General features: G+C 37.5%; 1 protein-coding gene across 3 annotated transcripts in view; it reads left to right on the top strand.

Annotated features, from left to right (window-relative positions):
* Positions 1-22,179, top strand: part of CADM2 (cell adhesion molecule 2) — a 1,249,250-nt gene that overhangs the window by 1,083,175 nt on the left and 143,896 nt on the right. For all 3 annotated transcript variants that reach the window (XM_069944426.1, XM_069944427.1, XM_069944425.1), the window contains one exon: positions 18,057-18,147. In XM_069944426.1, coding sequence (XP_069800527.1) covers positions 18,057-18,147 — 91 coding nt within the window. The remainder of the gene's footprint in view (positions 1-18,056; positions 18,148-22,179) is intronic.

The raw sequence follows: 22,179 nt of genomic DNA, 5'->3' as shown, positions 1-22,179 counted from the left end.
GTACAATAAAAAAAATCATAGTAATATCACAGATTACCTGTAAGGTTATGGTTTACACATAGTAAAATAAAAGCACAATACTGCTGTCATTTTTGTGTGTAAATAAAACAAAAAGGGAACAGGTGGAAAAATTTACTTTTTGCAAAAGCAGGTTGTAAATAACGAGCATGTTCATATTTTGGACGGTTGTAAGCAATTCTATACGGTGTGTGCTTTGACAGTCAATTTTCCATTGACTTCAATGGACTGTATTACATTAAAAATACAGACATATTTTGGTAGCATTTTATTGTGTGTGTAAACATAGTCTTAACCCATAGCTGCACCAGGACGTTACTAAACATCCTGGTGCTGCTGGGGGAGTTCATAGGGGGGATTAAAATGTATTGAACAAAGGACATTGTATTGCTTCAATGCCTTGAAATAACCTTTAGACTATGGTCACGCGTAGTATGAGACCGGCTGTTCCGTGACCCACGAAATGGCCGGTCGCAGAAAAGATGATCTTTAGCACCACTGATTTCTGATGTGGGCGTGTCAGTGCGCGTCCGCATCAGAACTCCCTACAGCACACAATGGAGCTGCCCGCTCCATTGTGTGAACTGACAGGGTTTTCTGCTGCCACTATTCACATGTTAGTTTTTTACGTCTCCGCTAGTGATCCTGGGATCCCTATACACATAGTATACACTCCGGCCGGGATTCCCTCAGCCTGCAGCACCACGTAAGTACCGCAGAAATCATTGTAACAACGGCCGTGATTTCTGTGTGAACATAGCCTTAGTCTGCAGGGAGACTCAAAAACAGGTGTTCAATTTCCCTGCAGCTCCTCTGAAGGTTAAATGAAGTATTACAGGCTGCCTATTGAAACCAAGTTATATAAATTGCAAAAATAGAATCCGACAAGCTTATGTTTCCCCCCTGTTTGGATGCAGCAAATATATAGTAAATGCTAAAAGGCTAAGACATAAGTCAACTAGAAATTTTTTTTCCCCTCTATAGAAAAGGAGTTGTCAGCCTAGATATGTTTCTAATGCGAAATCGATTGAGTTCCTTTCACGTTCTCTCTTTTCTAGTATGTAATACTCTTGAATTACTCTCCTACATTTTCAAATTTTCTAGGATTTCTTCATGTTATGAAGTTTGGCGTACTGTATATGCCTTGAAATTCTCCCAGATGTCGCATTTGCCCATAGAATTTTTTTGCACAGATGTATGTCAAATTGGGTACATACCAACAAAGCGTTTGGTAATTGGACGCCCACGGTAAAAACGTCTGTTATTCAATGCATTGTGTGCATTGGACGTCCGTCTTCCTAATGACTTCTATGCATTGCCATTGCAGTCAAATTGTGGCAAAAACTGACTTTTTTTATATCAAAATCGGCCGCCTTTTCTCCATTTTTGACGTTGTGTGAACATAGCCTAAACCTGCAAGTTAGTATGGGGTCGGGAGGCAGGTTCCATAAAGATCATGTATGAATATATCAGTATTATAAATAATGGTAGAAGGTCAGGGATTCATTTATAGAATTAACATTGGGTCACAGAAATGGCTCATCATATCATTTTGGCATAAATCTTCTATATTGCTCCTGCAATTCACAAGTAAAACTTTCTCATTGTGCAAGATCAAAAGAACATAGTTGAAATTCAGCCCTGTATAATACATAAAGATCTACAGCTAATGATGCTTGGATTAATTATGAACATTATGTATTAAAAAGCCATACAAAGAAGCTTGTGAAGTTGAATTGGGATGTTTATATTTTATATTATATACAATATTTAACAAATATTTTAGACTCTTAATTTCTAATATATTTTTTAGTTATTTTTTAAGACATTTCAAGTCAGGTCAATATAAGGATCATAGCGACAGCTGGAAAACACTAGAAATTCAAAAAAAAAGCTAGACATGTTCTGATTCCATTCTTCCTTAGTTTCTGTAAGGCTACATTTTGACTTATAATCACATGGAATTATGGTAATATGAGTTGCTTTTGTTTTTATTATTTCCTATGGGGACAATATTAACACATAACTTGCGCTTATCTCACATCCACAGATTATAGATTATTCATGCTGCAGTTGCACAAAGAAACACTGTATTTATGGCCTAAGAGAATTGAGAATCATTGATGATCATGGCAAGGGGCATCTTAGCACTAACATCGTCAGGTTTCATTACATCTCCATGATACCTTGCATCTTGTCATCAAATGCAACAAATTATCTTTTCCTTAGATGCAAAAATGAACATTCCTTCTGTATTGTCTGTCATGATATTTCTTATAATGATCTACAAATGAACGTGTAGCTTGTAGTCAAATAGCGCTATGTACTTTGAAGTCTAAAATTGATGTTAAAAAGAGGTTATTTGTTGAACTCAAGTTATTAATGATATTCGTCTAAATCTTAGATGGCATGTCTACATTGAAATCTGCAATCCATTAGTTACAAACTATTATGGAGAAAAATTAAACCGAAGAGAAGTTTACAGGTCAACGCTCTGTGAGATGCTTCAAGTGTTGTCCACAACACTTGAGCTTGTTGGATATATTTTGTCACAACATGACTTCATGGGGGACTGGGATAATATTATAAATAGAGAATAGCGAAGCGGATCTGACAAATTCTGATTCACATTGAATCAGGAGTTTAATTCGCCTCATTGCGATTCGCGAATTTGCCAGATTCACTTTGCAAATTCTGTAAACAGGGCGGTCGCAATAGCTACCGCACATGTTAACCTATAGTTGCTTATAATGTACGCAGTTGCGAACATTATGCAGTTGCGAATATTACACAGTTGCGTACATCACAAAATAAACATTTGCATGTTCGAAAATGATATTATTTTAACCTTTCCGCTCATCAAATTGTTCATATTGACGAACACAAACAAATAGAACAATCATTCGGCATTGGCCGGGATGCCTGGCCGGGGATTGGTGTTGTCCTGGCCACAGCTTGTGTAGCTTAGGACCCCGTCGGCACACCCCTACCAACTGTCCAGCTGGTCACTAGGGATGCTGTCAGCATGTCCTGACAACCAGGGGCATGCTCCGCCTATCTAAAACAGGAGCAAAGCATGCCATCAGACGTTGGCTCCTAACACCTTTACTTTCAAATGATGGCCATACACATTGGATAAAAGTAGGGTGCTGATTTAACAAGCTATCCTTTTATTAGGATCTTTTCATAGACACAGTCATACATAAATCCAACACATCTGACTTCTTTAGATAATAACAGTCTGCTATTGGTTGGCTAAAATGGTTTTTCATTAATAAATTTCAGCTGATGAACAGTCGTATTGTGGAAAATATCTATTTCATCACGGTAATCTAAGATGTATTGGTATCTTTACCTATGTAAACTTTGGCACAATGACTTGCCAAAGTACAATAGTTGTTGGTATTGTGGAGACACAAGAAAAAGCCTCTCAAATTATACTTCTGGTCTTTGGGCTATGCTTTCTAAAACACTTCAAGGCTGAATTCTAAATGTATTTGCTAATTGAACATTATTAGTTCTATAATCTTCTATTTGTACTTCCTACAATGTAATTCCCTTTGCTTTTTCCTCTTTACATTTTTATGTTATTTCTATGTTGGCACAAAGTGAGAAAAAACACAGAACATATATTACAATCTAACAGTCATTAGCTGGCCCAGTGGTCATTCAATGCTGGATCCTACGTCTGCCAAAAGAGCAAGCACACAACATGTAAAGACGCACCTGCTGCAAAATGACCTTGAAAACCACGCCAACGTGCCAATGCTTTCTGTAAATGATAAAAAATAGCTGGAAGCCACTTTTGGCTTTATTAAAATTAATAGAACACATATATATTGCATTCATAGATACTGGGTATAGAAAACACATAAACATAATCCTATATTTGGACCATGTTTAAAGTCTTGGAACCCGCAGAGATAATTTTAGACTTACAGTCTAACATACGTAATATTCATTGATTATTCATCCAAATTCACAATCACCATTTATGGAACTTTAATTTGCAATGAATAGTGATAAATTGCTGTATTTAGACTTGCAATTTTCTAGGGAACGCCAGGAAGTTAGCTTTCTGCTCTCTTTGCATGTTTTATTCTCTCTAATATTGAAGCAATTTACACCTTTAAAGTCCATTCAAGTATGTGGTTTGTATTTTATTCATAAAACTCTAAATGTACTTGCTTAAACCAATGTAGAATATATGCGGCAAGATGAAATATTTCAACCAAAAAATAAATAAATAAAGATGTATATAAATATAGTACTTCAGATCACTGCAAAAACTTAGTGTCCTTTTGGACTGGAACTTTTGGACTGGGGTTTTCTAGACAAGATTTACTGGTGACAGGATAGCTTATTCATAATTTATTGGTGGGTTTTCAGCACCCACCACCTGTGCGAATTAGCTTTTTGACGTCGTACTGCGCAGTGAACAAAGTTTGGCTCTATTCATTATGTAGCACTGTGATGATATACCACTAAAAAAATTTTCTTTACAGTACTGTATAGGGAATATCTGATCGCAGGGGGCCCAACTATTGGAGCCAGAAAAGGTACTCGAGTTTTCTATTAGAATGGAGAAATACTGCCGGTCACAAGTGCACAAAGCTACACTTTTTATTCTTTATGGGAGCCGCCAGAAATAACCAGTCAGCTGTCACCCCGTCTCCCATAGAGCATAAATGGAGCGACCCACTGCTTCATCTTACAAGAGACATGGGTCCCCATTCACAAGATTGTGAAGGCTCCCAGTGATTGAACCCACCAAGATCAGATAACTGTGACTTGGACAATAGACAACAATACATATAGGTGAAAACTTAATAAAGAAATTTTATATGCTAGAGAAAAGTACACTGCAGTAAGATGTGTCAAATGTTTTAGGAAATTTTAGAAAATCAGCAAAATATGTGTAGGAGAAATTAGGTTGCAATATTTGTGTAAAACAAAAAAGTGTTTAAGTTTGTAACTTCCGATTGTGCTAGTTATAATAATGCCCATATGCCTTGATTCTAAAAATTATTAAATAAAATATAAATAAAAATATTACAATGAAAAACGGCACAACCAATATTGCAGAACTTCCTGAAAAAAAAGGCCACCATATCTTAACAGTATAATATATTTGAAATGGAACTAAATATAATTATTGTACATTAGCAGATGGTCTATCATCTGGTTTATTAACATATGGCCATTTTTTTGCTCGGCGTTCAAAGGGCATCATATGACGTGTTATAATGATGCCTTGTGGTGACAAAAGTCACATGCAGTCCTTTTTTTTATTAGCATTGATCCCTTAGCCTCCAGCCACCCCAAAGTAATCCTGTTTATGCCCTTGTTAGGAAAATATTGTCTTAGAGGTTAAACATATTTTTCAACATTTATTAAAAATTGAATTCAAGTAATTTTTGGATCAATGACAACCTATCACTGTGTAAGTGAAAAGTAAGAAGCGAGAAAAGAGACAAAGGCAAAAGGCTTCTTAAACACGAAAATGGGAGGCTACAATCTACATGTTTAAATGAGATCAATAAGGTTAATGATGGATGGAGATAGGAAATTAATGATTTAAATACAAAACAATTTAAAAAGCTGCTTCATTGCCTTCAAAAATCTCATGCTGGAAAATAATAGGACTGGATTTCTAAAGGTTAATTGTGTAGTAATACCCTATGGATGAAGGTTTTTTTTCACAAGTTACCAAATAAACCACAATCAATTATTTCTTAATATCGGTATAATTATATCTATTAGAGCTATATTTACATTTTAACCCTTATGGTGATGAGGGCATGGACCCAATAAATCTGCTCCAGTGCAAGGGTTGTGGCTTAATTCGTATGTGATGCAACATGTAGATCACGTTTCAACTCCTATGATAAGCTGGCGGTAAAAGTGATAGAGTTATATTTAAAATGCAAATGAACAAAAATGTACATTAAGAATTTTAAAAAGATGTTAAATAAAACAAACACACAAACAAAAAAAATAACAGCAAACTTCTTGTCCAGGGGTTGTGTGCCGTGTGGTACAGCTAAATAACTGATTAAATAGTCTGACAGTATCAGACTAGCAGGAACTAAATTAACAGACGTCAAAAAGTAAGGAAGCTGTGGGCACTTGACCGTTCAGTAGACCAAGTTTATTTGCGTAAACTGTGTACAAAGTTCATCGTGGCAGGTAAGGTACGGAGAGACACCGACCTCCCTGCTATGACAGCTGTTTCACGCGACTCTACCGCGCTTCATCTACTAAATTAACAGACATGCTTTGGCTAAATCCAGGATCAAACTGGCTTATACTATTTTTCGTTCCTCCCCTTTATAGGTTAACAAGGGCTGGACTAGGGGTTAGAGACATCATGTGACCAAAGCATCTTACTTCCATACATGTGACTACTGGGCTTGGTAAATGCACATCAGTACTGTAAATCCTTGCCCTGACAATATACAGTATATGACAGCTCATGCTGTTAAGCAATGTAACAAGTAAAGTAACAGTACACAAAAATAATATACAATACCCAAAGAGAGCTTAAAGTTCTGTCACTATAAAAAAAACGAACATGTCATAGAGACAAGGGATGAGCGAACTATCAGACTTTTGGTCCAACGGCATCTTCGCTCAATTACTATGCCTGCGATCCCAGGTGCATAGTTGCGATCCCGGGAATCTGCGGGCAGGATCTTCCAGGGAATTTAAGGTACATTCCCTGGATTTCCAGGGAATGTATCTTGAATTCTCTGGAATATTTCGGCAGCAGATTCCCAGGAGTGCAACTATGCACCCGGGATCGCAGGCATCGCACTGGAGTGAGCGGCTTTCGGACCAGAAAGTCCAAAAGTTCCGCTCATCTTTAATGGAGACGTGTCAAAAGTTTTGCTCGGTCATGGTCTGAGAATGTTTAGAACGGAGTGGAGAGAAGACTGCGACTGCAGCATTGCTTCTCTTTGCGCCTCGATTTGTTAGTCTCACCAACGGCAGAAACATATTAAAAGTTATAGCAAAAAGTTCTATGTCAGTGCTCCTAGACTTCCTTCCTTCCCTTTCCTTTCTTTCTTTTCTCTTTCTTACTTTCTTTCTTTCTTTTCTCTTTCTTTCATCAGTGGAACTTTTAAAAACCCTATTAAATGGTTCATTACATTTGTTTCCCATTAAAATATAACTTAGAAGATAACCAACATACAGTGGTAAAGCTGCACAGCTTTTTTTATGCTGTACAGTTGGAAAGGTATTGGTTCACTTAAAGAAACCTACAAATGGTGACTTTTCATTTGTTTAATATTCTTCTATTGTTCTAAGCTTTCTCATTAATGTTAATGTAAATTGTTTTCCACTTGCATTCACGCTTGTTATATGTGGCTGAACAAATGTATTTGAATTTACGTTTATTCCAAAGTTCTAAAAATATTGCCCAATTACCGAGTGATGCACAGTCTTTCTCCAGTCACAAACAGTATTTACTCATTTAGTCTTGTGTAGTGAAATGCATCCAGCTCATAGATTAGATGATGAAATACAATTTAGCTTCGGAGGCTTCCTCATTTACACAAATGATTTTTAATCAAAGATAATAAATAATATGAAACCAGACGACTAAAAATGTCTTAAAGTCGATTTTCTTACAGTGAACTTTTCAAGAGTTACCATATATTTTTCAGTAGTGTATACCAACTATTTATTTATGTATAGCTAATAACAAAAATGCTTAGCTTTGTTCAATTAAATAATAATGCCTCCTCCCCTAATAAAAGTTTGAATCACCCCCCTTTCCCCATGTTATAAATAAAAATAAATGAATAAACATGTTTGGTATCGTCGCGTGCGTAATCGCCAGAACTATTAATGAATCACATTCCTGATCTCGCACAGTAAATGGCGTAAGCGCCAAAAAATCCCAAAGTGCAAAATTGCGCATTTTTGGTTGCATAAAATGCAGAAAAAATGTAATAAAAAGTGATCAAAAAGTTGTATATGTGCAATCAAGGTACCGATTGAAAGTACACATCATGGCGCAAAAAATGACACCTCACGCAGTCCCATAGACCAAAGGATAAAAGCGTTATAAGTATGGGAATGGAGCGATTTTAAGGAACATATATTTGTTAACAATGCTTTGAATTTTTTTACAAGCCATGAGATAAAAGAAAAGTTATATATGTTATATATCGTTGTAATCAAAACGACTTGAGGAACATGCATAACAAGTCAGTTTTACCCAGGGCGAATGGCGTAAAGGCGAAAATTGGCCCCATCCTTAAGGGATTAAATCTGTTTTTTTGTTTTGTTTTGTTTTGTTTTTTCAAACATCTTTAAGGTCTGGGACTCTGCGAACATGCAGAAGAATCAATTAGTCAGTTAATGCTTTCAGACACCATATTGATCAGAATGAGTTGACAGATCTTATAAGCATTGACCATCTGAACTTCTGTACTTTGCACATTTCTTATATTTTCATGACATGGAACTTTTTTTCCCCTGTAATCTCTGTCTAAAGTCTTATTGCAAGAAAAAAAAAAAAGTATTTGCAGTACAGCCCATAAAAAGACATATGGTTGATCAAGTGACAGCCTGAACATCTGGATTATGTGTCATTTTCAGCAAAAGCTTGATGAGAAAACTGAGCAACATATTTTCATGATCAGTCATTTAAAAAAATGAAGCACATTCAATAAGATGCAAAACAAACAGTTTTAGCAGGAGCATGTACAGTGCCTTCTGGAGGCATGCGTGGCTCGTGGAAATGAGCTGCCTAAATCCTTTTCATGCTTTCATGCTTTTTTGTCAAAAACAAGTTGTAAAAAAAATACATTTATTTAAAGACAAATAGGGATAATTATAATTTAATTTATGTTTTGCGTCCCGTTTTCTTTCCCTTCACTTACACTTTAATTAATGTTAGAGTTGCCACTGTTGATCTCTGCTGATATGTTCTGCTCGTATTAGTTAACAAAGTGAATTGAAGACTATTTACAGTTATTTACTTAAAGTTTCTTGTGAAGAAATGCCATAAGGTGCCCTAGCAAAACATTGTTTTCAAAGCTCACAGATTTTCTTTTTATCGTGTTTTATGGCTGTTTTGACAGAGACTTTGTTTCATTTCTGGATTTCCATTGCATATTCAATGAGTAACACTGTTGCATTACCAGTGCTAAGGTGGTCCTACATGTTTGCCCTATGTTTGATTGGGTTTCATTCCAAAGACATACTGACTGGTTAATTTTTGAACCCTACTATGGATAGGGACCACTGTTAGCAGCTGAAAACTGCCACTGATCAAGAACGTCACCAGGAAATGCTAAGTAGCGAGGACCAGGCACAGCAACTTGTTGTTATTTTATTTATGTATTTTTAATCTCAGAGAGTCCAACAAGACACCAGTATCCATCAAAATGCAAAGTTTGTATAACCATCATGGCTCATGAGTAGAGACTAAAAAAAAGAAGTTAGAATTGCTAGCTCTCAGGCATGTAAATGGGTTGATATGTGGGCATTTCTTTTCCATATACACATAAAAGTTAATATACTGTAGATTAGAAAGAAGGAAGGGAGCAGAGAATACAAATCAGTGATTTGAAATGTTGTATCCATGTAGATTTGGTGTCAATAAATTCTTTGGAAGATTATCTCTGGATGCTGTTGGACTTTCTCTATACAAGTTTCATATACCCATTCAGTGTTGTGAGTTTACCAGCGGGCACCCTGCCACGACTGGTTAAATAAGGGACCATCGGTGCTTCTGAACCTTCTTTTTACTCCAGCCTTTACCAACTCCAACTGTGTATACTAATGTTGTATCCCCAGCTAAAAAAGTTGTACCCTTTTCACAGGATATGTTGATTCTGTGAAACCTGACCTCTGGGGCTACATACTCAAGTCTCTCCTTAGAAGGGAGAATTGGGTTGTGCATACACACCACTTTTCCATTCATTCTCTATGGAAGCTGCTGGAAACAGTCAAAAGCATAAAAAGGTCACATAAAAAACCCATATAAGGGGTATGGTAGTCCCCAGTAGTCATGTTCTGTTACCAGGATTTATTGGCCATACGCCTATTGGTTACAGAATGAGGGTCTGGCGTCTGCTGCATGTGGTGACGTACAGTAAATGTGGGAACGCGGCCTGAGACTGATCAGATATCAATGTGATGTTCAGAAACTAGAAAATCCTGATGCTAATTGGTAAGAGAAGATGGGACGTCTGCAAGTTTAGTGCCTAGGGCGGCAGCAGCTGTTAATACGACCCTGGGTACTGTATATATGGAGGCCTGCAGGTGTAGAGCCTAGGACGGCAGCAGCTGGTAATACGGCCCTGGTTACAACAGCATATGGCTACGTATATTTAGATATATCCTATATATTTAATAACCAAACCCCACTACTAGGGCCCCTGGGAGCAACATTTTAACAATAAATACATTAGAACAAGCACATTGAGTAAAGTGCTTGATATTTTGGAAGAGTACCATTTTTACTCAGAGATTGCACCCTGGTTAAAATAATTCACTTGATTATGCAAAGAAATAAAGATTTGTGCCTTAAGGGACTTTCTGCTCTGAGACTAAACAATTAGGAGGCATTATCATTCTGAACGCTGTATGTAGAGCTCCATAAGCCTGCACTATCGCTCCAAGACGGCTGTAAATGTTCTTCATCCACTGCTATCAAAGGAAGCGTCATTGGAGTATGAGCAGTTTATATGAAGAAGTGCATTCATATACTAAAAAGAGAGCATTCTAGGCAATGTATGTATCATTTACATTGGTGACATTTTAATTTAAGCCAGTGCAATAGTCTTTACTGTTAAGTCTTTACTGAGTCATAAAAAGGAAGAAAAAAATACACATTAATGTTAATATAGATTTGGAAGGAGGAAGCAGCAGCAGAGAAGGCTCTGGGCATATCTGCATTTAAAAGACTAACTGGGTGACTAAAGTTAACTGTTTATATTGTCCAAAATAATCGTGAATGGTTTCAAAGTCCCAACTGGTGTAAGAAGAGTAGAAGATCTGAACAAATTGTGGCTGTAAAGCAGGGATAGGGAACCTTTGGCCCTCCAGCTGTTGTAAAACTACAATTCCCATAATACCTGGACAGCCAAAGCCTGCTGTAAAGGGTAAAATCTAGCAATATTACTATATTGGGGCTGGGAGACAATCAAAAATTGGTAGACCATCATAGGATTTAAATAATATTACTAAAAGGGTAGTCCCATCTGAGAAAGTTATACCCTATGCACAGGATATGTGATAACTATAGCTGCTGGTGTGTCTTGGTATTATGGATAGGGGGCAGGTGTCAGGGGCTAAAAGGGAGAGTCTGACATCCATTCTAAGCAGATACAATGTACCATCTGTTCTGACATCTTTTTTCTTAGTTAAAATGAACTTTTTTAGCAGTTTAGTGTCCTTTTGTAGGATCAAACCTGATAGGATTGCCTTTGATCCCTAAAGAAATCATTGGGGATCCATGAGCCTGGTGTGAGTTCATCAATTGTCTTTCCTTGGACCACTTTTAGTAAGAACTAACCTCTACATCCCCAATACACCCTAAAAGCTGTGCGTTTTTGAAGCTTCTCTGTCCAGCCATCTAGCAACTATGATTTGCCCCTTGTCAAAGTTGCTCAGGTCTTTAAAGTGAATGTAACATCAGGCCCGGGTTAAAGAACTTGAGGCGGGCTGACCCATCCCCAGTAGGAGGAAACCCCCACTCTTCTATAATTTGGCTCCATTGATTCTAATGGAGCCGTGTCATAGAAGGGCGGAGGTTTCCTCCCACTAAGGGTGGGTCAGCCCGCCTCCAGTGCTTCAGCCCGGGCCTGATGGTACATTCACTTTAAACTTAACTTGAGATGAGCGTGACTTGAGCATGATCTACTCCGATCATTCAGCATTTGAAGAAGTTGGGTGCAGCCCTAGGTAGTCCTGGAAAACATGAATACAGCCATAGGCATGCTCGAGTCACACTCACCTCTAAACTTAACTATTTCTCCTCCTTCCAACTCATAAACTTCACCTTCTGCCTATTATATAAACTTTCACTATTGTCATGATTTAATCAATTTTATTTACTTATCTGTAGTTTTAGGCTATGGTTACGCAACATACATTTTCAATTAATCATGGCCGTTTTTGTAAATTGCAACATCGGCCGTGATTAATTGAAAATTTACATTGCACTGAAGTCAATGGAATCCCAGCAGGAGTGTATTCACTCTATATACACTTCGGCCTGGATTCCAAGTGGCCTCAGTGAAAACTGACACGTCAGTGTTGTGCGTCCGCTATTCATTGAAAAGCAGCTGCACAACACTGACAGTTCACACAATGTAGAGTGCAGCTCTTTAAATTGTGTGCAATGGTGAATTGGGAGGCGGGCGCACATGGATGCGCCTGCATTCCAACTCCAAAGAAATGAAGTTCATCCGGCCAGTACTGCAGTACTGGCAGGGATGAACATCACTCACACCAGCCGTTCTGTTACACGGCCGTGTCTCAGAACGGCCAGTGTCATACTGCTTGTGAACCCAGCCTTAATGTTATGTCAGATCAGTATATAATACTATATATACAAACTACAAATATATATATATATATATATATATATATATATATATATATATACATATATATATATATATATATATATATATATATATATATATATATGTAGTTTGTGCCAAAAAGGCCATTTGTTTAGAACAGAAATGCTTTTCTAGCTGTTTTACTAGTGTATAGTTCAATTCCGGCAAGCTTGATTAAGTGATGCAGGGGGGCTCCACTTCACAGCTTACCACCTGGATCCACTTACCCTTGTTAGTGCATGAAAAAATATATACTCAGCAGGACGCATTCAAACTGTTTTAGAGGAAGAAATTTAATATATTCTCCAAGTAAGTAGTGATAAGTGTTTTGGAACATTGAGCTGTCCGTTGCCGGCTCCAAAACTGAAAGTACACAAATCTGCTGAATGACATTATAGCAGGCAGAACATTTTATATATATTAAAAAAAAGAAGAAAACTGTGCAAAGCTAGAATAATTTTGGTTTTTCTTTATGCAGTGCTAAGATTTCATCTGCCGCTATTGTTAGATAAGAGGCAACAGATTATAATAGTTCACATACATTTTCTAATATGTGCAGAAGTGTTGAAAAAAAAGCATATAAGAGGCTTATATTAGTATACAAATAAAGCTAGAGCTACATGGGGAATTTTTTGCATGAAGAAAACATTCCATGTCGCTCTAGGTGGATCGTGCTGCATCACGGCTAAGTAAATAAGTAAAATAAGTAAATGGGGATCAGGCTGCTACCCACAAATGACAATCACACAGTAACGATACATCCTTTTAGGCTATGTTCCCACAATGTAAATGTAAGGGCAAATTACTACAGGTATTAAAGGGGTTATCCAGTGCTACAAAAATATGGCCAATTTTGCACCACTCTTGTCTTCAGATTGGTTGGGGTTCGAAACTCAGTTCCATTGAAGTAAATGGAGCTTAATTGCAAACCAAACTTGAATTGGAGACAAGAGTGGTGCAAAAGTTGACATGTTGTTTTCATGCTGGATAAGACCATTATTTGCCCTTATTTTTAACCTAGCCTCAAGTTTAAATAACGCCTGTCATTTTGCTGTCTGGACGCCCATCAGTGCAGTGACAGCTGTTTGTATATTATTCTAGTTCAGGTGGACTGGTTGGCTTTTAGGTGTTATTTTAATTGAGAAGTCCATTATATTTAATAGTAACAATTGTGAAAGGACAGTGAACAAAACACAGCAATCACTGAGCTCAGGAAGATCAGCGACAAAAAAAACAATGAAGTACTCACTCAAGAGTTTCCACTGATACATTGCCCCCTATAAATTTAAATATGCAAAAAAGGATGGAGAAAAAAGAAAAACTGTGTGTGAACCACTAAAAAATAAAGTTGGGATGTCCGAAAATATTTGTCATGGTCATTATTTTGACATCTGTGCAGACAACGTCCATCATTTTATACACTGTGTGCATTTAACGTCCATCATCCCAATGACTTTCACGCATTTTTTGAAGCCAGTTACATTGCGTCAATAACGGACGTCTTTTTAAAAAGAAAAAGCCTTTTCTCTTTTTTGACAGTTTGTGAACATAGCCCTAGCCTAAAATAATGAGATTTACAGATCAGTGTTTGCTATTTTTATTAATTTTTTTAAATTCTGGCTCATATGTTGGTATCAGTGTTTTTAGCGGACAGCATATCTGGTTTCCTGGCTCATGAACAGATAGCCACACATACAATGAAAGAATGAAACATAGTGCTTAATACTGTATTGTTGACCTCTATTCACAACCCTTATCTATTGGCGAAAGCAACAAATTTCTGCAAAGAGCGTCTAGCTCTCTTTAGAGGCCTGAACTATATATGCATTACGTGGACAGCACACTGATTTCAACAACAGCTGTATAATGCATTGTTTCCCATACATTAACACTGCTTTGGAAATTTAACACACACGTGTGTGTATATATATATATATATATATATATATATATATACATATATATATATATATATACATATATATATATATATATATATATATATATATATATATCAGCTGAGTGGTGTAGTACTATGGGAAGCAGGATGGGGATAGTAATCTTTCTCATCCCTGTTTGGATGCTTCAAGTATATAGCCCTTATTACTGTTTTATGCACAGCCTGTAAGATCTCATCTGGCATTGCCTTAAAGGGGTTATCCAGCGCTACAAAAACATGGCCACTTTCCCCCTACTGTTGTCTCCAGTTTGGGTGGGGTTTTGAAACTCAGTTCCATTAAGGTAAATTGAGCTTAATTGCAAACTGCACCTGAACTGGAGACAACAGTAGGGGGAAAAGTGGCCGTGTTTTTGTAGCACTGGATAACCCCTTTAAAGGAAAAGTCCCACCAAATTCACAATATGGAGGAAGATAAGGGAGTGCTGGGTAATAACAATGTAAACTCACCCATCCTTGTGCCTCCACAGTGCCGCTCCCAGGTCCTGCTTTTGGTGGGCTACATATTCTGCTGGAAACTTCTCTTCCAGCTGTGACATTGAGTCCCTGGTGAGCGATTGGCGGGATACTGCCCCAGTCACTGATGGAATGTGTCAGCTGGAAGAGCTGAAGGACACTGACCATCAAAAGGGACACATCTGGCTTTCAAGCCATAGGGTTCCAACCCCTGCTCTAGAAGGAAAGTTCTACTTTTCCCTATTGGAGATAGTCTCTGCTTAAGCCAATGTCCCTCTAGGTATAACAAAAAAACAGGTTTTTCTTGGTTCTTGCAGTTGCAGGGGACAATGCTAGTGTGAGGCCTTTGATGCAACTGTCGGGGAGAACAGTGTCTCATGATGGAGACTGACAGCTAGTATACAGAGTCTTATAGGACAGACAAAGCTCTCAGGCAAATCATTTGTAAATGAGCTCTCCACAGAAGTTTAAAAAAAGTCTCTCTTGTATATATTTAAAAAAAATTGCTCAACCGATAATGTTTCTTGCAAAAACAGCACCAGAGCTGTCATCAGATTGTGAGGGGTATTACAATTCAGCTCCAGTCACTTCAATGGAACTGAGCTGCAAAACCTCGTTTCTGGAATAAAACAGCCATGTTTTTGTAAGCCTGGACAACCCCTTTGAGTCCTGTTTCAAGGCCAAAGCCAATAGGTCACATACAGTGTTAACTTACAGGAAAGATATAGTATATCATGAAAGACAGCTTGTTTCCTTCTGTGGGTGAGCTTATTAAAATTTTATAAACAAGGAATAGGGATGGGCCAAGAGTTTGTAAGTAGAAACAAATATTAGGAGCTTGGGTGGCAAAATTCAGCACCATTTTGAATGTTTTTTTTTTTTTTTTGCTATCAGTCATCTTCTATGCACCCAATTTTAAGTGAGTTTCCCCTTTAAATCTATAAATCTTTTTGATAAATGTACTCGTTGACAGCCTACATTTCATTTCTTATATATTTTAAGCAAACAAGTTTTGAGAAATAATTGAATTATTCAGCTGCTCCTCTTCTGTACTTCAGACTATGTAGAATAGTTTCTGTCAGTTTAAATTAAGCTCTGGAAATTGAATTTATCACATACCTAGAACTTAGTCTGCCAAGTTGACTGTTTCACAGTATTCATACCGACCCCTTAATATTGAAGAACGGCACACGTTGATGTCACGTAGGCTTAGTTTCCTGCGAGCAGCTCATGAGTCTCCACATCACATGTTGTCTTCAGTGTCTCATTAGGGAAATATACGATGGCTGATGTATCGCGTACAGTTTCAGACAATTAAATCCACAGGTGGCTGAACACTGAGGATGTTGTCATTTAAAGGCCACGTTTGTTAACGTTAGGTGAATTATGGCTCTTTCATTTCTGCATCAGTTTCCTAGATTTTGGCAGAAGGCGCAGGCAAAAATGTTCTCAGTATATTACAATACGGTTTTGTTAATGAATTCAAATTATTTTTTAACATGACTGTAAATTCAAGAGGAGTTTAATGTTTGTTACTAGTTCGGGAACAGAAATAGAGAATAAAAAATCTTTTACTCTTTGTAAAAGGCAAAAATAAAATGTGTTTGTAAGTTTTTTAGATTAGTCAATAACTGTATTCTTTAAATAAAGGGGGCTCCACAGAAAAGAGCACACCAGGCTTAACATTATGGTGTGCCACTTAAAACACAAGGACTCAGTGTTTGTTTTTACCCACAACACTCTTTTCATAACTCTGGGGCCAATTCTTTAACACTTTGTTCACACATACAGCCTGGTCATCTCCCAAAAGAGTATTGCAATATAATATATTTTTTTTTCCAGACCTGTGACACACTTTATGGCATATACTGAAACATGAGGAAAAGTAAGGAAGGACCAAATTGTATAGATGACACACATGTTTTTATCCATTAAGGCAATGTGTGATGGCCAACTAAGTACCATTAAAGGAGAAGTCTGTGGAAAATTATAATTTTCCAGTAGGCAGGCGCAGGGAGGAACATAAGAAACAAACGATAATTACCCATACCCGTATCTCCTCAGCTCTGCCTTTCCACTCCGGGTATCCTACTGGGCTCCTGGATCTCCTTCTTCAGCTACTTTACAGCCTAGCGCATGGCTGAGCAGGCAATGCATTGGCCGGTTCGGGTCCTTTCATGAAGGCTGTATCCATGTTTTCAAGCTATGGCTGTATCCACCTTCTTTAACTTCTTTAATATTTAACAATCAGATTTTAGTATGCTCAAGTTGTGCTCATCTCTGTGTAAGACCAATCTTTTGTTTATGTACTTTCTATGTAATACGTCTTATGAGTATATGAGCTATATGTGCACTTCGGGGGCTGGTGCTCTATATAGAGGATCAACCCTTTGCTATAAATGCTGTGTAATTGTAATGAAAATAAAGACGACTGGTACACATTTAGTCTTTCAAAATTCTTTCCTAATATTGGATACAGAAAGCAGATTTATAATGGGAACCTACAGTTTTAAAAACTTTGACCCCTTTATTGGCCTAAACGGATCCTATTCTAAATTCACTTTTGTACTAAAGAGACACGTTTATTAAGAGCAATACCGTAGAAGGGATAAAAAAAGGGTAATCTTACAAAAGTAAAAACACAGAGAAGACAGCGCTCCATGGTGCAGGATCGTGAAAACAGAGGTGGATCAAGTAGGGAGTTTAACAGTGGATTCCCTTACCTGGTGTGGTTGTGCAAGATTGAGGCACAACTCTCCGAGCATAGAGAGGGAAACACTGTTGCGCAGCCTATCCCGTATACCAACGCCGGGTTAATAGAAAGATGCAGACCTCCACTCCAGAAAGACAGGTGCAACAGGCGCAACCAACTCCAATAGGATTGCTAGAGCTTATAAAAACTTTAGTTTAAAAAGTATATACAAACAATAAAACAAGCACAACACGTTTCCAGGCTGGAGCGGCCTCTTAATCAGGTGCAGATATGTAGATAATAAATGATGTTTTCAATTTGTAATTTTCTTTTCTTATTACAGATACCCCTACAGTTAAGATCCTGCCCTCCACTCCTCTTCCACAAGAAGGCCAGCAACTTATTTTAACATGTGAATCTAAAGGAAAACCTCTGTAAGTCTTGTTTTATTTTTGTAAAGTCTTATAAAATATATTAAAAACACCATTCAATGTGTTTTCATGAAAGTGGATAAACTGTATGTTTTTTTTTAACCCCCCCCCCCCCTTTTCTGGGGCTTATTTGCTGTTACCAAATTAAAAAGTGTTTTAATGTAATTTATGAAGAATTTTGGCAAAGTACATAGGATGAGGGACATTTTACTACTTCACTGAGCACACTAAGCCATTTTAACACACCCACACCACTCTTTGACTCATCTACACTAGCACAGGCCTTAGTTGGTGGTGCATGACACAAGTCTTTTTTAACCCATTTATCAATTTTTACCCTTTAGGCCATGTACTATCATACATATTTTCACTTGAGATGTTATTATAAAGTGGTTTTCCCTCTAACAATAATAACCACATAGCGAAAAATAATCCAGTACAGCTCTGGGCTATCAGTACCAAGCCATAAACTCAATGGAATGGTAACATGCATGTCCTACTATGGGTACAGTACATGTAACCAAAAGGCTATGGGAACCCCATTCTCATTATCAGTGCCATTCCAGCAGCCAGACCTCCATCAATCAGGCATTCAATGGCTATCTTATAAAAAAATGAGTGATTTTAGTTGGAAAAAAAAACTTTAAAAGAGAAATTGGGCTCTCTCCTGACCTTTTGTTTTATTAAATACCTATACTTAACATGAGTACAAGTAGTTCTGTGTTGTGCCATTTCTTTGTAATTCTTACTAAAAATATGTGACTAAATATTCAACTGAGTTTTACCACTGGGGTGCGTATCCATACTATCCAATCAAAGTTAACACTGCCGAACACAGAAGTGACATGCCCCCAAATGTCAGTTTCCACTTAGCTATTTAGTGCTATATGGTAGAGCTATAAGAAAAAATGCTCCATGTTTGGTTATGGGAAACATAAGTATTTAGCAATACAGGTAGCTCATAAAAAGCCACTGGTAGAGATGAGCAAGCCTAGAGCATGTTTAGGTTCAGCTAAACCCAAGCATGCAGTATTTCATTACCGGCAGTAGAAGTTGGGTCCAGTCCTAAAACATAGATGAAACCATAGGCCATAGGCTGTATCCATGTTTTCCAGGACTCCATTGAGCTTCATCCAGCTGGTAATCAAGTGCTGCACCTTTGGGTTCAGACATGCTCAAGGTTTACTCGTCTCTAGCCACAGGTCCTTTATGATCGCTGAAATGTTCCCAGTTTTTAAGGGGTTAAAATAGTAGAATATGAGTAATGTGAACCGCTCCTTAGATCGGACCTTGGTTTAAACTAAAAATGAAAAACTCTATTAATAGTTCGTAATTTTTTTTTCTGGAATGGTTCTATTCAGATTTCTAAAAAATGTGAACGACATCTGGGAAATTAAGCTCCGACTGTCATGTTTCCACTGTGTTGTACAAAATGTGTGTAATTGCCCTTCCTCTAGGATGTTTTTCGAGGCAATTCAGAAAATGTTGACATTTCACTTATTTTGAAATATTAATGCAACTTTTTCATAATTATGTTCAGCCTCTAAGGCTTAACTTCTGATTAAGAGCAAATTTAAAAGGTTGGTCCCAATTGATATATGTTTTAATGCAGATTTAAAATAATTAGATTTTGACTGAAGACGCTGCATACAAATCAGCAACAGAATAGACCATATCACAGTGTGAGGAAGCTTAGGAGCACACAAGGCTTTCTGTACATTCAACATCATTGGAAAAATAGAAAATTATACTGACAGTTTAAAAAAAATTGTAATTGCCTATGTTCTGGCATCGCCACACCCCTTATTTCTAACTTGAAATTGCTAATACTTTTCCTACGACAAACTTGTGCCTATGCAATTGTATTGTCATGTTATAATTGTCTTTGTGCCACCGTCTAATTATATGCTGAAGTGCTGTACATTTTTACATAACATAATTCGCACATTTTTAGCCAAATACATTTAAATTTAAGAAAAATAAGTTTTCTACTTTACAAAAAAATTAAAAAATAAATAATACATTTTGGCCTAAACGGAAGACAATTCACCCGGCAACACCCAATCCAGAGATCTTACTGGGTGGGTGAGATTCCCTAATTGCTAAATGTTTGGGGGAATTCCCAGGTCTTTCAGGAGGAATCCTGGGTATTCCTAGGGGAGGATTTTATCTGTACCATATTAGTTTTTTTTTTTTCTTTTTTGGCAAACATGGGCCCCCACCAATCAGCTGTTTAGCATCTGTACTGCACTGACAATGGAGCCGTATGCAGTTGGCTTAATTTCCTGTGTCGTAGTGCAGGCACTGCTCCTACTGAAGTGAATAGGATCGGGAATCCAGTGTTTCCATGCACATTGTGTCACTGTTATTATAACTTTGAAAACCTAAATAGATGTGAAACAAAGCAAGTTTACAATACACATTCCTTATTTATATTTTTTGTTTGTTTGTTATTATGCTTTAAAACAAAGTTGAACTTACCAGAAATCAAGGTTCAGTCTCCTGAAGGCAAATTTTAAGTCTTGTGCTGGTGGAAGGAAAAAAAAAAACAGACTAAACACAGGAATTCCGGCCAGTATAGAGAGTCACAGCTCAATATGTCCATCAATTACATGACTGCCTCCTCTGTGAGTGCTCAGATGGCCTGGGAAACACAGGACTTCCTGTTTTCTGACTCTTTGAGATAACAAGAGTCAGGAAACAGGAAGTGCTGTGTTTTCCATGATAACTTAAAAAACAACTTGCTTTATATCACATCTACTGCTGATTTAGAAAATTATAACGACAGTGACACTTTAAGCTGTCTGTGCACATTTATATATTGTATGTGTTTAATACAACAGTGATAACTATGCTATAAGTGGACTATCTAGTAATATGATCAATATGTCTGGTCCATGCATGTACATTATTAAATGGCAAGTCGTGATATTGATGTTCATGAAATATTAAAGGATCTCATAGTCATTACCAACTCTATTCTCATTTCCTATCAATTGGTGGCCATTCAAACTTGACAATTCACTGTTCATTCATTTTTAATTAGAAACTCATTAAATATGTTGCTGCTTCTTCCAATCATCTATATGTCTCTAATTGCTATTGATGACCTTTGGCTACATAAAACAATGAGGAACTAGTTGGGTTCTGAGTGGTCAGATGGCATCTGATCCGGAGAAAGAACTAAGAAAAGTCTGCACTCAGCACTTTGCAACCAAGACAGCCACATCAAGTAAGTCTATAGGGCTGCCTCACTTACATAGTCACAGAGTCACAGAGCAGGGAGAGGTATGTGTCAGTACAGCTTCCGGTACTGGTCCTCTGACCACTCAGACCCTGTTTGATAGATAGATAGATAGATAGATAGATAGATAGATAGATATAGCCGCCATCAGTACCCTCTCTCTCCCCTTCCATCTGCTACCAGACTAGTTGCTAGGAGAACCCTGCCTAACAACCTAGTTTGAAAATATTATAGTTCTTAAGCACTGTATCCATAGCAACCAGATTGTCAGACATAACTCAATGTCACTACACTACTGGATTTTGTGGCCTTCATTGCCGACATCCATCATGAGCAAATATCAGACCTTTTTTTGACTGCTGTCAGCAATGATGGCCGAAGAATCCCATAGTGTCCGCTCAGCCACTGATCGAGTCGATCCGAACCCGAACTTTCTGCATTTGATTAGCGGTGGCTGCTGAACTTGGATAAAGCCCTAAGGCTATGTGGAAATCATGGATAAAGTCATTGGCTGTATCCATGTTTTCCAGAACCTTAGAGCTTTATCCAAGTTCAGCAACCCCAGCTAATCAAATACCGAACGTTCGGGTTCGGATCAACTCGAACCCGAACCCAGTTCGCTCATCTCTAGTATATACATCTGGTGTACTGAAAATAAGAAGCTCTGAACAGCAGGTCATAAACTCCATATTAGCAGCAGGGGAGCAATGATGGTAAGTGTAGGTAATATTTCCGTTTACGCATATCTGGGCACGTTTAAATTAATCAGATTTCCCTAAAAATAATTTGGT

The sequence above is a fragment of the Dendropsophus ebraccatus genome, chromosome 11 (assembly GCF_027789765.1).
Source record: "Dendropsophus ebraccatus isolate aDenEbr1 chromosome 11, aDenEbr1.pat, whole genome shotgun sequence".
In the NCBI taxonomy this organism is placed as follows: domain Eukaryota; kingdom Metazoa; phylum Chordata; class Amphibia; order Anura; family Hylidae; genus Dendropsophus; species Dendropsophus ebraccatus.
The sequence above is the reverse complement of the archived record's forward strand: the minus strand, read 5'-3'. Positions and strand labels throughout refer to the sequence as shown.